At 43.3% G+C, this 13,731-nt stretch overlaps 2 protein-coding genes across 4 annotated transcripts in view; one reads left to right on the top strand and one right to left on the bottom strand.

Moving 5' to 3' along the window:
* Positions 1-12,128, top strand: part of gas7b (growth arrest-specific 7b) — a 48,423-nt gene extending 36,295 nt beyond the window's left edge. For both annotated transcript variants that reach the window (XM_076759842.1, XM_076759843.1), the window contains exons 9-14: positions 1,152-1,230; positions 4,345-4,473; positions 5,150-5,273; positions 9,165-9,244; positions 9,684-9,782; positions 10,152-12,128. In XM_076759842.1, coding sequence (XP_076615957.1) covers positions 1,152-1,230; positions 4,345-4,473; positions 5,150-5,273; positions 9,165-9,244; positions 9,684-9,782; positions 10,152-10,265 — 625 coding nt within the window. In that variant the 3' untranslated portion in view covers positions 10,266-12,128. The remainder of the gene's footprint in view (positions 1-1,151; positions 1,231-4,344; positions 4,474-5,149; positions 5,274-9,164; positions 9,245-9,683; positions 9,783-10,151) is intronic.
* Positions 12,129-12,218: 90 nt separating this feature from the next.
* Positions 12,219-13,731, bottom strand: part of LOC143338941 (putative uncharacterized protein MYH16) — a 44,827-nt gene continuing 43,314 nt past the window's right edge. For both annotated transcript variants that reach the window (XM_076759840.1, XM_076759841.1), the window contains exon 23: positions 12,219-13,298. In XM_076759840.1, the coding sequence (XP_076615955.1) occupies positions 13,146-13,298 (153 nt within the window). In that variant the 3' untranslated portion in view covers positions 12,219-13,145. The remainder of the gene's footprint in view (positions 13,299-13,731) is intronic.

Here is a 13,731-nt window from a genome sequence, read left to right as displayed (position 1 = left end):
GCCTGACTCAAGTTAACCTAATTAAAGACACCTTGAAAGATCCTCTTCATCTGCCTGATGTTGAACTCCTGGAGAAACAGGATGTTTGACACTGTTAAGGACAGTGTTAACCAATGGAGCATCAGTTTAGGAGAGAATATTTGTCTGATTTGATGGGAGGGGTAGCAGGGTGGGATTGCTTAAAGATTTATCGTGGCTTTAGTGGTTACATTTGCTGTTCATACCAACCAGAGCCGGAGGGGATCGTCAGTATTTCGCTACAGAGCCAGAGCAGTGACTTTAAATTTTGGCATTGAAGACAAAACCTGAACTCAAGAAGTAAACATTGGCATTAAAACCCTTGTATTGGATGTGCGCGTGTGAATGTCTGGGTTTAGATTCAAAGCAGGAAAGCACAACTGAACGCTCAAGTGTGCATGTGTGACACTGAAGCTGACCCGTTTGTGATGGCGTTGGAGCTGCAGGTGCTAGACTTTACTCTGACGGTGTCAGGAATGTTTTGGATGTCAGTCTGAGGGAATTCCACACATGTCTTCCATTCAGAGCGACGCTTTGAAGTAACCCGCTTACCCATAAAGACTGTCGGTCCTGGACCCGAAGCCTTGTGGCTGTGACTGCCTGCCTGCTGGGTGATTGTTTAACAGTCCTCAGCTTGAAGAAATATGAAGAGGCTTTCTGCCTCATTCCACTTCTGTCAGGGCTCGTTATGAATCATCCACTTTCTTCAAATCCAAACAAATGTGTGGCCTAATAAAAAGTGGTGTGTAATTATTATGTAATGTGCCTTTGCTAACTTAATTTCAAGGCTTATCTGCAAAACAATGCAAGCCCTCTCGGCGTTACTGCCCCCAGCTGTGTTAGAAAGCTGAACTTTCCAGGAGTAACCTGAGCCATATGTCATGTCCCATACATCCTGATCATCTGTTGAACTGGCTGTGGACCTCAGCTCAGCTCTCTAGATTTACTGGTTACTTGTGTATCCGTGAACTTTTGCACTGGCTCTGCTGTTGAACCCCATCTGTGCATGTGTTCCTCGACACTTTCGGCCCTCCCTGCATGTCTTTATGCAGAAGTGTGTGTGGTCTTTTCTTGTGGAGGATATTAAACACGCACACACACTCTCCCTCACTCTCCTTCTTATCTGTTCTCAGGACTCTGGGGGAGGCTTGGGCTCAGCTGAAGAAGAGCCTGGCAGATGAAGCTGAGGTTCACCTAAAGTTCTCCTCAAAGGTAATTCATCATATTTTTCTCCACCTCTAATCAGCCCATACCTGAAGTTATGTTCATGCATATCCGTAAAGATTGAATGTGAATTGCTTTGGACTGCTGAAATCCACCAGTGTAGCGGCTGTACAGACATTAGCTATAACTAGTTAGCAGCGTAGACACTAGCCACACGTGTGTGTGGCGTGTGCTGTGTTTGTCACCAAGGACCTCTTTCTCTTCTTTCTTCTCTTTGTATTCTTGTCTGTGCATGCCCATGAATTGGAGACATAAAGTGTCAGGATACTGGGGGTAGGAATGTTTTTCTCAAGGTGAAATATTGACACATCTTTGCTTCAATTTGCGCTGCCTCAAGCAAAATTGATCTATTTGTGTTCACTGATAACGCTGCATTTTTAGCATCTCTAAATTTAACTTTACTTCTGGGTGCAGTGAAATGTAAATGTGAGCTACTGTCTGATGCTCGTGTAATGATTTCAATTTGTTACAAAATTTGTGAAACCTCGTTTGTCGGGCGCTAACGTTTTATTGGCTTTCCACAGCATTTACGCAGATTGAAGTGTTACTACAGTTGATTGACATACTGTACAAGAGCAAAAAAGGAAAAAATAGAAAATCCACCCACATCCCATCATCCCTCGTGCTGCTTTGCATATTGTATAGAAAATGTCTCTTGACATAACTATCTTTACATAATGAGCACATCATGACGCTCATGTTATCCTTAAATGTGAAAACCTACATGTGTGGTAATAAACCGGATTCTGACTTTAATGTGGATTTGTCACATCATGACCATGAGATCCAGTCAAGGCTCAGCCGTTCACAAGCAAGGATGGAGCGAGGTTCGCCACTGTGTGAGCACATGACTGGATTGAGGACATTACTGCTTTGGCTTCGTTTGCAAATGATTGGATTCTGTTTTCATTTATGTTTTTCACAGCATTCCAACTTCTTTGGAATGGGGGTTGTTCAGAATATGATTCCATATTGACTGTGGGCTCTGCAGCCTACAGCACGTGACTCACTAGGCAGACAGACTGCCTTCAAATGTAATTAGATACAGTAAAGGGCTTCATGATGGCTCTGTGGGCTGAAGCACACACATATGACACTGAGGCTCTGAATCAACATTCATCACCCGCCGTCTTTTCACTCTCGTCGTGACTCCCTCCTAATGAGGAAGACTGAAAGTTTGATCTCAGCCAAAGAACCCGGCTCAAGATTTCGTCTCTGCTGCTGGCTTTTGCTGCTCTTTTTAGGGTTTTAGGGTTGGGAAGTGCAAGTGCTGGATGAGTTTGTCTTGAGAGTTAAGAGAGGGAAGACGAGAGATAGAGGCCAGGATTACAGCTGGACTGACGGAGGAAATGGAGGCGGTGATGTTATCCTCCAGAGATGCACAGATGTGCGGCGCAGCTCCAGGTTCGTGTAGGAGACGGAAGGATTCGAGTGGAAATGAACTCTGAGTGATGGTTTCCAGTTTGACTGCAGGAGGGAGCTGCAGATCTCATTCATCACTGACGGCTGGGCCAGAGCACCGCATCGCTTATTAGGATCAAATAACCACTTAGGGCCTTGCTACTCACAAGTTACTCATTTCAAAAATAACGTTATCTTGTCCCATTCGTGGAGCAGTGAGTTTTTTAGACTGCACGCCATTTACCTTAAGAGTCTGAAAGAGAAGCGAAGCAGTTTTGATATCTGATGTTCTGGTTGTTGTTTGGCTCCGAAAAATCAAACCGTTTCTAATCATAACTAACCCAAGTGTGTCAGGATGATGACATAATGCTGAAAGCAACTACAGGGCATGCAGCTAATTATTGTTTTTGGATAATTAAATCAGATATATAGAGGGGGGATTAAGTGATTTTCTTAACTTTATCACGACTGAAGTTTAAATATTATAATTCTTTTCATGACTTTCTGCTGGAAAAAGAACTCATTTTACTTCAACACCACTTTATATGCATGCAGAGTTTATATTTATATTGCCGTTCGACACTTAAAGCTTACTGACAGACTTGTTCTTTTCAGATATCGGGAATCTAAAAGTAATCAAAAGTTGTGCATGTTTCCGGGCAGTGAACACAGCACATTATGGCTGAGTGACACCGAATTGAAATTCAGCTGTATGCTACACCATAATCATTTTTTTCTATCCCGCCAGAGACTGACGTGGGAAAAACAATAGAATTGAGTGGAAATGACATTTCCGAGACATTCTTTTTCTATATTTGTCCTGTTGCAAACTGGTTCTCCTCACCGTTCAGCTGAATGTGATAGACTAAGGCGCCGAACGCAGCTCTGGCCTCCGACATTATTTCAGAATCAGCGTGAGCCTGCCAGCTGAACAAGCTCAAACTGACAATGTTTTACCTCAAAATACAAAGCTTTGGTCTGCATTCGCCAAAAGAGTCCGACTGCAGGCCTCATTCAGAGGAACACGGGACCTGTGAGGCAATGGGAAGAGGGCAGGCTGTCCAGTCTCCAGAGTGAAGCATGGATGCACTGGATGAACTGGACGTTGTTTTCCAAGATGGAACCCTATTCAGTCCAATAAAAGTTTTTTAGTTTTTATTTGACCTGTGGCTCAAATTGCGATGATAGATACAGTGAAACCATTTCATCACTCTTGGATAAATAACGTGACATTAATGATTAGCTTGTTGCGTAAGGTGAGATTGTGTTCGTCAATGCTGTTACAGCCGCTAAGGTTAGCATTTTAACATGAGCAATGCTAAACTTATCACTGACTTGTGACATTGCAGAAAGGTTACCCTCTCATTCTGAGTAGGGAGGAATTAAAAACAGCACTAAAGGAAGCCATTTCATCCTTTAAGAATGTGTTTCTGCAAGAAAATCTGCTAAAATCAAACACTGACATCAACTGCACACACATTTTCAGTTTGAATGTGTGACTTTTAGCTAATGCTCCTTTAAGTCCTGAACAAAACAACTCTCTTGACACTCTTAAACCTCATTTCATAAAGTTCTTAGGAGGACTCGCCCTTACAAGACGCATCACCTCTCACTCTAGCGCACCCTCTCCAGTTATGGCTCTAGCCTTTCATTATCTTGTGCTGAAAAGTGTTGAACTGTTATTGTTTTCTGTTTGAGCAGCTCCAGAGTGAAGTGGAGAAGCCTTTTCTCACCTTCAGGGAGAACTTCAAAAAGGACATGAAGAGGTTCGACCATCATATCGCTGACCTGCGGAAGCAGTTGGTCGGCCGCTATGCAGCCGTGGAGAAGGTACACACAAACACACACAGATAGAAGGACGAGCGCGGCGACTCGAGGGTAACGCTGCTCTGTCCTTCTACTTGGCAGCAGCCGAATTTCAGGAATCACCTCGCTGGTGATTAAAATTCCACGTCTCTTTCATAAGCAGGCGGCTGTTTCCCATCCCTGGAATGTTTCCTGCTTTTTGTATATGTACAATGAAAAGTAATGACCTCAAGCCCGAAGGCAACTGCAAATCTCTCTCACGTCATCTGTCATGTGAGCAGCGTTTGCTCTGCGAAGGGACAAAACAGTTTCTCTTTAAACCCATCTGACGGAGTATTGAGCATTTAAAGCGGGACAGGAAATAAGATACTGGTCATGTCGGCTGACAGGAGACAGCTTTAACACTAGGAGATGGATGACTGCTGAGAAAGTTTGTAGGAGACTGCATTATCACTGTGATGAATGGAAGCAGACTGTAACATTATAACAGCTGCAAACTTTTAGGACTTTAATTAGAGTGATGTTTGTTTCCAGAACACTACATGTCTGTTAAAGAAAAGGTTTCCTTTCTTGAAACTTAAAAGCAGCCCATGTGCTAAAAGTAGCATAATAAGAGGGCAGCTTTAGGATAAAAAGTTTTCTTTATGTGCAGCAGTGAGATCTGAGCATGTCTCTGACTTGGGTCCCTTATCTGCGGCAGGCCCGGAAAGCTCTGGCTGACAGGCAGAAAGAGCTGGAGCTGAAGACTCAGCAGCTGGAGATCAAACTGAGCAACAAGATTGAAGAAGACATCAAGAAGGCCCGCAGGAAATCCACACAAGCAGGTCAGAGCCGGGGGTCAGAGGTCAAACTGCAGGGCCGCTGTGGGGTCACGTCTCACTCAACTGTTTGTTGTTTAAGACAGGAGGAGCGCCGCCCAGCAGGCTCTCATATGTCGTAAAACATAGGGTGTCATTGCTGATGTTGGTCAGTTTTAACTGAGATAAAAGATTTAAAAAATCCAAGCTTTCAAGTGTTTCCCCAGATTTTTCTGTAGATGGAGAGGCTCTTAAAAACACTTCTGCACAGTGAAAACCTAGAATGTAATCAAATTCTTCTGAGGTTAGCAGCTCTGTAAACAAGTAAAGCAACTACTGTGTGATGATAAAAAAAAAAAAAAAACATGTTTCAGCCGCTAAAGGAGCAACACAGCTAACAGCTCAGCTACACCAAACTTTCTGCATATCTGCATATGAAGCACAAATCCTCTGAGTCATGCTCAACTTTGGGTAACCGTGGCACTGGTGATCAACAGCAAACTGTTTTGCCAGTGCCGTCCTTTGAGTGAACAGAGAACCAGGCAGTCCAAAATGGAGAACCTGTTCTAGCATCTGCTGACAAATATATCTTTTAAAACCGTGTCAACTGTGTGACTTATTGTCCCTTTGGTGACCAAGCTAGCGAGTTTGCTAACTGATAATTAGCCGACTAGTTTGGAGAGCTGGTGTAAAGTACTATGCTCCAAGCTAGCTGCTGTGAAAGCTGTTGGTCATCCCTGCAAATAGGCACTCCATCACCAACCTTCCATCCTCTGGGGACCATGCATTTCATTACAGTCTGGTCAGACAAGTCAACATGTGTTAGACAGGCCCATGTTTGTCTTTACCTCTAAATCACTTTGCACCAACATTTATGTTATTTAAGCTGAATTACTAAATCCAGTGAGCAAAGAAAATAGTGTTTGGACCGCAGCACTGCTCTGTATAGCAAATATGTGGGTCTGGATTTCATCATTAAAATCATAAAAGTCCCCCAGCACCAGATGCAGGACTCTGCATCGTCAGAGATCATGTGAGGATGGTCAGCAGTGGTTTCTGTCTCAGTCCAGCTACAAATGAGACTCCACCGACAGCAGAACTCAGTCAGTCCTGTAAATGGTTAACTTTCTGGACATGACTCCGTGTCCTCATCCAGTGTTTCTTTAGCCCTTCATCGGTGCGGTCACTTGAGATTGGCTGCGAACCGAGATGCCGTTTGTCTTTTTACATGACTCATGAGCTTTATCAGCACTTCGAGCCAGACTGGTAGTTTTTTTTAAATAGAGGCATGGGGGGGGGGGGGGGTCAGAAACATTCCCTGCTGGACTAGACTGTGTTCACACCAGACTGACAGAGAGGCGTGGGTGTGGACTAACTCCAGAGTCCTTCAGGGAGATGCACACACACACACATGCACATTAACAATCTAACTGCAAGAAACATCCATCCCACAAAGTCAAACTGATTTCTGCGCTAATGGCTCCTCTCTGCTCGTGCTGCTGTGACACTGCACCTTAGTATTTAGCATTATCCTGTAATGGTCACAGTGGGCTCAGGTTGTGGTGATAGAATCAATACCAACATGTGAAAGAGTCATGTCCTCGATGAGAACATTAGAACATTTCTAGATAGATATATATAACCTTGACCTCGAGGTAAGAGCATCGGTGGTACGGCAATACTTTAGCAATTTACAGGTTACTTAAAGCTCGACCCAAAACAGACTGGTGCGTGTGATGTATGTTGTTAAAACCAAAAATGCACACAGAGTCCAAGTGTGGAGTTTCAAACATCAGTAATTAGACTCGTCCCAGGCTCTCAGAGGAACAACCTGCCAGAATGTTACAGTTTGTTATACTGTCTGCTATTCAGTTGATTTTGTAGGATTTATTTCTGTTTGTAGATCCAATAATTCTTGGTTAGTTTAATGATCTGAATCTACAAAGAGGGAAGTTTAAGCTTCAGGGATTCCTTAAACTCAACAGAAAGAGTGACTTTATTTATACGATAAAAACTTTTCGACCTATGGCTCAGCCCCGTGTAAGCTTGTTAAATAAGTACGTGTGTTCACCCTAACCTGATTCCAGACCTTAGAACTGTTGCCCACATTTGATTGACGTGACAACCTTTCAGCGCTCTGAGCAGCCACTAGCACAGCCTCCGTGTCGCCTCGACGTGACAGGTTCATCAGTCTCTACTGAACGTGAGCAAGGAATGGAGATTGTACGCACATCATTGTCTCCCTTGCATCACAGGATCTGTACTTACCCGGTCAGCTGTGAAAACAGTGAAAACACTTACAGTGTGCATGTTAGACGGCTGCGAGGGGAAAAAGAGGCGTGGCGGAGGAGTAGCATTAGCCGCAGCAGCCGGATTGCTTTGTAAAAGTCTTTAATAGGTGTGCGACCTGACGAAAGTGACTGGCTAAGAGCAAACAGATGTAGACTCTCCGCCGGAGTGTGATGTCATGACTCAACCAGGCACGGCCGCATGCTGTCACACACAAGTACGAATCCTCCATCCAGACTGGCTCTCATCTCACACACACACACGCACGCACACACACACAGTCATCCCTCCTCCGTGCTGCTTATGCAACCAGGGAGAAAAACAGCAGCAGTTGTTGACGGTGCTCATAGCGTCTGGCTGCCAGTGATGATGACTGCAGTGTGAGGGAAGCAGAGAGGTGGCTGATGCCAAAACAACTAAAGCGCAGCATCTGTATGCTCATAACAAAGACTCATTATTGGTTCACACACTCGCTGCAATGGGCTGCGCACGGCATCGGCTCATTTATGTTTCCATATATCAGCAATTTCCTCACATCTTTATGCCAGCTACTTATGGCCATGATCACCCTTTCATGGGGTTCGTTACTTTTGGTTTTTATGTTAAAAGGGAATTTATCAGCTTATCTGTAGCATAAACAGCAGCTCTTTTGCGTTTTCTTGCCATTTATCTTCACTTCATTGTATGTACACGCAGTTTTAAGAACAATTCACAGGATAGACATAAGAAATAGTCATGATAAACACTGATCTGTTATGCCTAGTACATGAAAGTAGGTGTACATAGAGAACAAGTCTTGTATAGATTTTAAGCAAATAGTGCCAAGGAATAAATGTTGAATGAGCAATGTGCTACTCTGATGCACGCTTTAACCTGATTTGTGGCCATTTGTTTGCTGCTCTTTTTGAATGTAGCTAGGCAGCTAGCTGGCTACATAAGAAGACGGTGATTCCCTTCTTGGTCTTACCTACAACAAAGCTCTGATTGGAGCTCCAGACCTGTTGAAATTGCTGATTGATTGAGAGGCCTGGACCTAGGACCACACATGATCATTTACCATCAGACATGGCTTGGAAAACTGCACAACTGTTAGCACTGTAGGTGGCAGGAAACAGTGAAAGTGGACCTGTTGGAACCCTCTGAAGGGCCCTTATTGGGGGGATTTCCTTTATCTAAAAGAAGAGTGCAATATTAATGTGAAGTAGCAGGTGTATGAGCAGACATTGACTGTAGCCGATGGGGAGTCATCTGCTGAGTGATCAGCATCGTTTCCTCTCTGATTTAATCTCACAGATGATTAGTGTTTGTTTTTGTTGTCGCCAGGATACAGACTGCAACATTAATGGAAGACAGATTAGACCCTTCCCTTTATCATTGCCCATGGTATCATAATGAAATCCATTATCAGTCCAGATTGTCTGCACTGTTTGGGGTAATCCTATCAGCTGAGTGAGGTGGAACAAGTACTGCATGTCTGTCACAGTGAAGCATCAGATATGGGGGAATGGTTGGCTCGTGGCACCATCTAGTGGAGGAATTCTGCACTGTACTATTTATTCAGAGTCCTTTGTGCGCATTGATTTCCGTTTAAAAAGCCTTTGATCGTTTTCTCCTCCTTCCCTCTAACAGGAGACGATCTGATGCGCTGTGTCGACCTCTATAACCAGTGTCAGTCCAAATGGTTCGAGGAGATGGTCACCACAAGTCTGGTAAGAAATCATCATCTTTTATGGCAGACACAAAGCATAACACTGTGTAAAGAAACTACCAGTGCCAAATAATAACAAACGAAACACAACATAATGACATAATATACTGTATAACTATTAGAATAAGTAAGATTTCACACATACATATCTAAGTGATTTTACTTTTTTATCTTTATTATTATTTCTATGTACATACACATGCTCATGTGTGCTCATACTCAACCACAAATATGCATCAGGGCTCCCTCTGCATCTTTACATTTGTTTAGACGTCTTGAAAGCGTTCAGGCTCGTTTTACATCTTGTTTAATCATTTCTAAGTCCCCTGTTAGCGTTAGCTGTTAGCGTTGCAGACCGTTGTTTCTGCTCGGCGTAGACAGATGGAAGTGGAGAGACTTCTCTCTGACTCAGCCCTCCCAAACTGTTCTCCTCCCCGCAGGAGCTGGAGCGGCTGGAGGTGGAGCGGGTGGAGATGATCAGGCAGCATCTGTGTCAGTACACCACCCTTCGGCACGAGACCGACATGTTCAACCAAAGTGTAAGTACAACTTCAGCTCACTATTAAACCTAAAAACAACTATAAAAAGCTTTATACAGCTACATCTGTATTTGAAGTGATACAGTGTCTTTTGCCAGGCCAGAGAACTCCTTTGTAGGCATTTTAACTGCACACTGTTGCCCACTTCATAAAAATTACTTGTTTTAATATATGCCATACATATTGCACATTAAAAGCAACCAAGTCTCCCTCATGGGAAAATAAAATTTGAGTTGAATCCCATCATTATTCCACCTGCACCAGCAGAGGGAGCCCCTTTACATGCCCTCTGAAGCATGAGGCTTCACCAAAGGACATGTGAGTGTGTAATGTGATGCTTCAACTGACTGCTGTTCCCTCTTTGTCCAGACGATGGAGCCGGTGGACCAACTCCTGCAATGCGTGGACCCGGCCAAAGACAGAGAGCTGTGGGTGCGGGAGAATAAGACTGGAGATATCAGGCCAGTGGACGTAGAGATCTGACCTTAGTGCTGTCTGACGGCTCTGCATATGCACACTTTTACTCCCGAGCTCACACTCAGACAAACGGACCCACAGGCACCGTGCCTGAAATCTGTGCTGGGGTCTTCCCTCCCCCAACTGATCCAACTGTGACTCCTAAAAGCAAGCTGCTGAGGATGATGTCAGTATTTGGGGAGTTTAGTGTGAACCCTGAGCGATAAATGAAGATGTCACATAATGGCAGGTCATAGCTTCCTGTTATGATGCCGATGCCCAGCTGAGGCGGCGCAGGAAAGTGGGAACTATATGAGTGTGAATTGTGAGGCGAATGATCAAGAAGCACCAACAGTGAACATTTAACACCTGTAAATGTTGAATAGCTTTATGTCATGCAGCAGTGTAACGCTGCAGTTTGTGCGTGCTTATGCTCTGTGGGGTAATTCTCTGACTCACTTGTGTGTTGATGCACATGTGACCTCAGAACTGCAAGCTGTTGGCAAAAAGTATTTAACAGATGCTGCTAAGCAAGATGCATTCTGGCCTGAGAGTGTTGCATTACTGTGTCCCAGAATAAAACTAAAGTATTTTAGTACTAATATCCACCATGTGCAGGTTTTTGACTGTTTGCTAAGCCCCACTCCTTTGTTACTGTTGCTACATACTATACCATACCATACCATTCTGGCCCCAGATGGGGTTTCCAAAAAAAAAAAAAATCATCTTCTAACTTGTGGATTTTGTCATCTGAAATGACAACTGTCGCTAGGAGACTTTATTTGCTGTAATTAGCTAGCAAAGGCTAATGCTAATGGTAAAATTCTGTCTCCAGCTGACAAAAGTTTCCAATTTGGAGGTGCACATAATGGTTACATACATGATGTTAAAAGACTAAGGCTAAAGCTAACAGGTCCCACACAAAAAGTTCACATCCTCACCAGCTCACGATGAAAACATGAAACATGCTAAGAGCTGCTAATTACTTTGAATTCTGACATAGTCACACCATTGGCTCCCATGAAGTGGACGTTCCAGAGAATTTGCTAATGACATGCCCCCTGATTTTTTGGAAATGATGCTAGGTGTGTACTGCGGGTAGTACAGCCAATGTTAGGCAGTAACATCATCAAGTTTGGAGCTTACACTAGAGCAGATAAACACACCGTTTAAACCATTTCCTTGCAGCCTCAGCTACATTTACTAAGCTATGATTGACTCACTGTTCGGGGTTTAGCAAACGGTCAATTGCTGGGAACCAAAATCACAAATCCTCGTCACATCTCTGAAAAAAAAGTATGAAATCTAAACATTCTTTCCACCTCTGTCTTACTTCATCTATTCCTAATCAGAATTAAAAATCATCCAACTGCACTTTATACCCAAATGATTTTTAATAGCTATACTCTAAGTTGCTGTTCTAATGAAAACTATTCTGAAGAGAACTTCGTTGTTCTGCATGTTATTACTGCCCTGGGAGTGTGGAGGTTACGTTCGCAGGCAGCCTGGTGTACATATATGGGATGTGTGATTTGCAATGACAGGAGGCAGTAGAGTGAAGGATGTAGAATACAGTCAAGAGTAGAATCTTACACAGAGACAGTTGGGTATACAGAAATTTGGTACTGTTAATATATGAGCTGTACAAAGTGTTTTATATGCAGTAGAAATAACAGCCCTCTTAAGTATTCTACAGTTTTTGGATTCAGTGTCAGTGCTGCTGCCTGCAGAAGTTCAATGTTGTACAAACTGCTATTTTACCACCAAGTCTTGATCAGTATGACTGCCAAGTATTACTCGACTATTGACAGAAGAGGACTGAGACGCTTTTGTACATTAACAGCTAAAGGTTGGCGTTTTTTCATTAATAAAAGGAAAATATGTATCTTATGTCATAACATGCTCCTTTCTGGTTTGTTTTGGCTTTCTGGGTGACGCTTTCGTGCGGACATTGAATGGAAAGAGGGGGAACGCGTAATAAATGAAAAAAAGTCTTTTATTTCCTAAAAAAACACATTCAACAATAAAATGGTTTGGCCAAGCCTGGGTAAAGGTTTAGGCAGAGATAAAGATGAGGTTAAAAAATCAGACAGAGATACACTTGGACTTGGACAGATAGTTTAGGTAAAATACATGACACTGCATTTCTTATTATTGGCTTAAAATAACCAATGTGTTGATGGCACCTTGTCGCATATCTCACTTGGTAACACTTCATCATAATGATTGGTTACAAGACATTTATAAGGCATTAGCTGATGAACACTTACAAATCTCTATATGTAAATTCTTTTATGGAGTCTGCAGCAGTTGCAATTTAATTTAGCACGTGTTCACTGCAGCTGTAGCTTCTCTATGTTGTTAATTCAGTGAAGGCGAGGCACTGTTGAATTAACAGCTTCAGACATTTCTGCCATAACTAACAAATGATTAATGATGTTTAATTATTTCTGTGACATTTACAAATCAACGATTTGTTAAGGATGTTCATAATTAATTGACAGCTTATGAATGACCTGTAACATGTCACTGTAATGAAGTGTTAGCCTAAGTGGGACATTAGAAGACTTCCAGTACAGTTTTCCACATTTACTCTGTTTTACATACATATATCACATTATGAAGCGTATAAAAAGTATTGGATTAAAGCTGGAGTGTGTTGTTAAAGGTGTGATCGTACAGACTGCAGTCAGAACAGAGAGAAAGGAATGAGTACATTGCAGAAAGATTCATGGGAATGTACAGTATGCACGGACAGGTGACACACACTGAATGGTTCGTCTCTGACCTGAATGTGTCGAGAACCTGCAGTTTCAGCCTCACTTCATACTGTACCACGCATCACTTCTTCAAAAGACGTCAGACACTGAGCGTCTTGAGAGGGCTGGAGCTGTCTCGGCTGGGTTTCTAGTCAATCATGAGCTTCTTGAGGGAGTCCAGATACGCCGGGATGAGGGAGCTGACGGACTCGTTGTCGTCATTGAGGATCTTCTCTCCTCTGCCCTCCGAGCCCACAGAGCTGGGTGACCTGACCAGGCGGGGGTACGGGGTGCTGTAACCCTGGTGGAGCACAGACAGACCTCGTTAGCCAGACATTACTCAGAGCAACACTACCTCTGGGATTTCATGAAGATCGTCATTCTGCAAAAAAAAAAAAAGCCAATTCTTGCATTGCTTGTTGCTTCCTGTAACTGATTCACAGCCCTCCTCCTGTGTGAAAATGTTGTACAAAGTTTATCTGAGTTAGTTCAAGCAGGTAACTTCCAAAAGCTACAGCCTGTCCAGTATGAAATCCCCCCTGATGTTATTATCCCTCCTCTGCGGCTCCAGACACACGAGGAGGGAAGCGATGCGGTTAAGAAAACATGAAAAAATGACTGGAAAGATTGGAATGCTGTTAGCTTGGCAGGTATTTGCTCATGAATACATATAATGGACGAATATGCGGCTTGACCTGGTGATGGCGCTGGAGGAACACTGTGCGGTGTGGCTC

Source organism: Chaetodon auriga, chromosome 20 (genome assembly GCF_051107435.1).
Source record: "Chaetodon auriga isolate fChaAug3 chromosome 20, fChaAug3.hap1, whole genome shotgun sequence".
Classification (NCBI taxonomy): Eukaryota; Metazoa; Chordata; class Actinopteri; order Chaetodontiformes; family Chaetodontidae; genus Chaetodon; species Chaetodon auriga.
The sequence above is the reverse complement of the archived record's forward strand: the minus strand, read 5'-3'. Positions and strand labels throughout refer to the sequence as shown.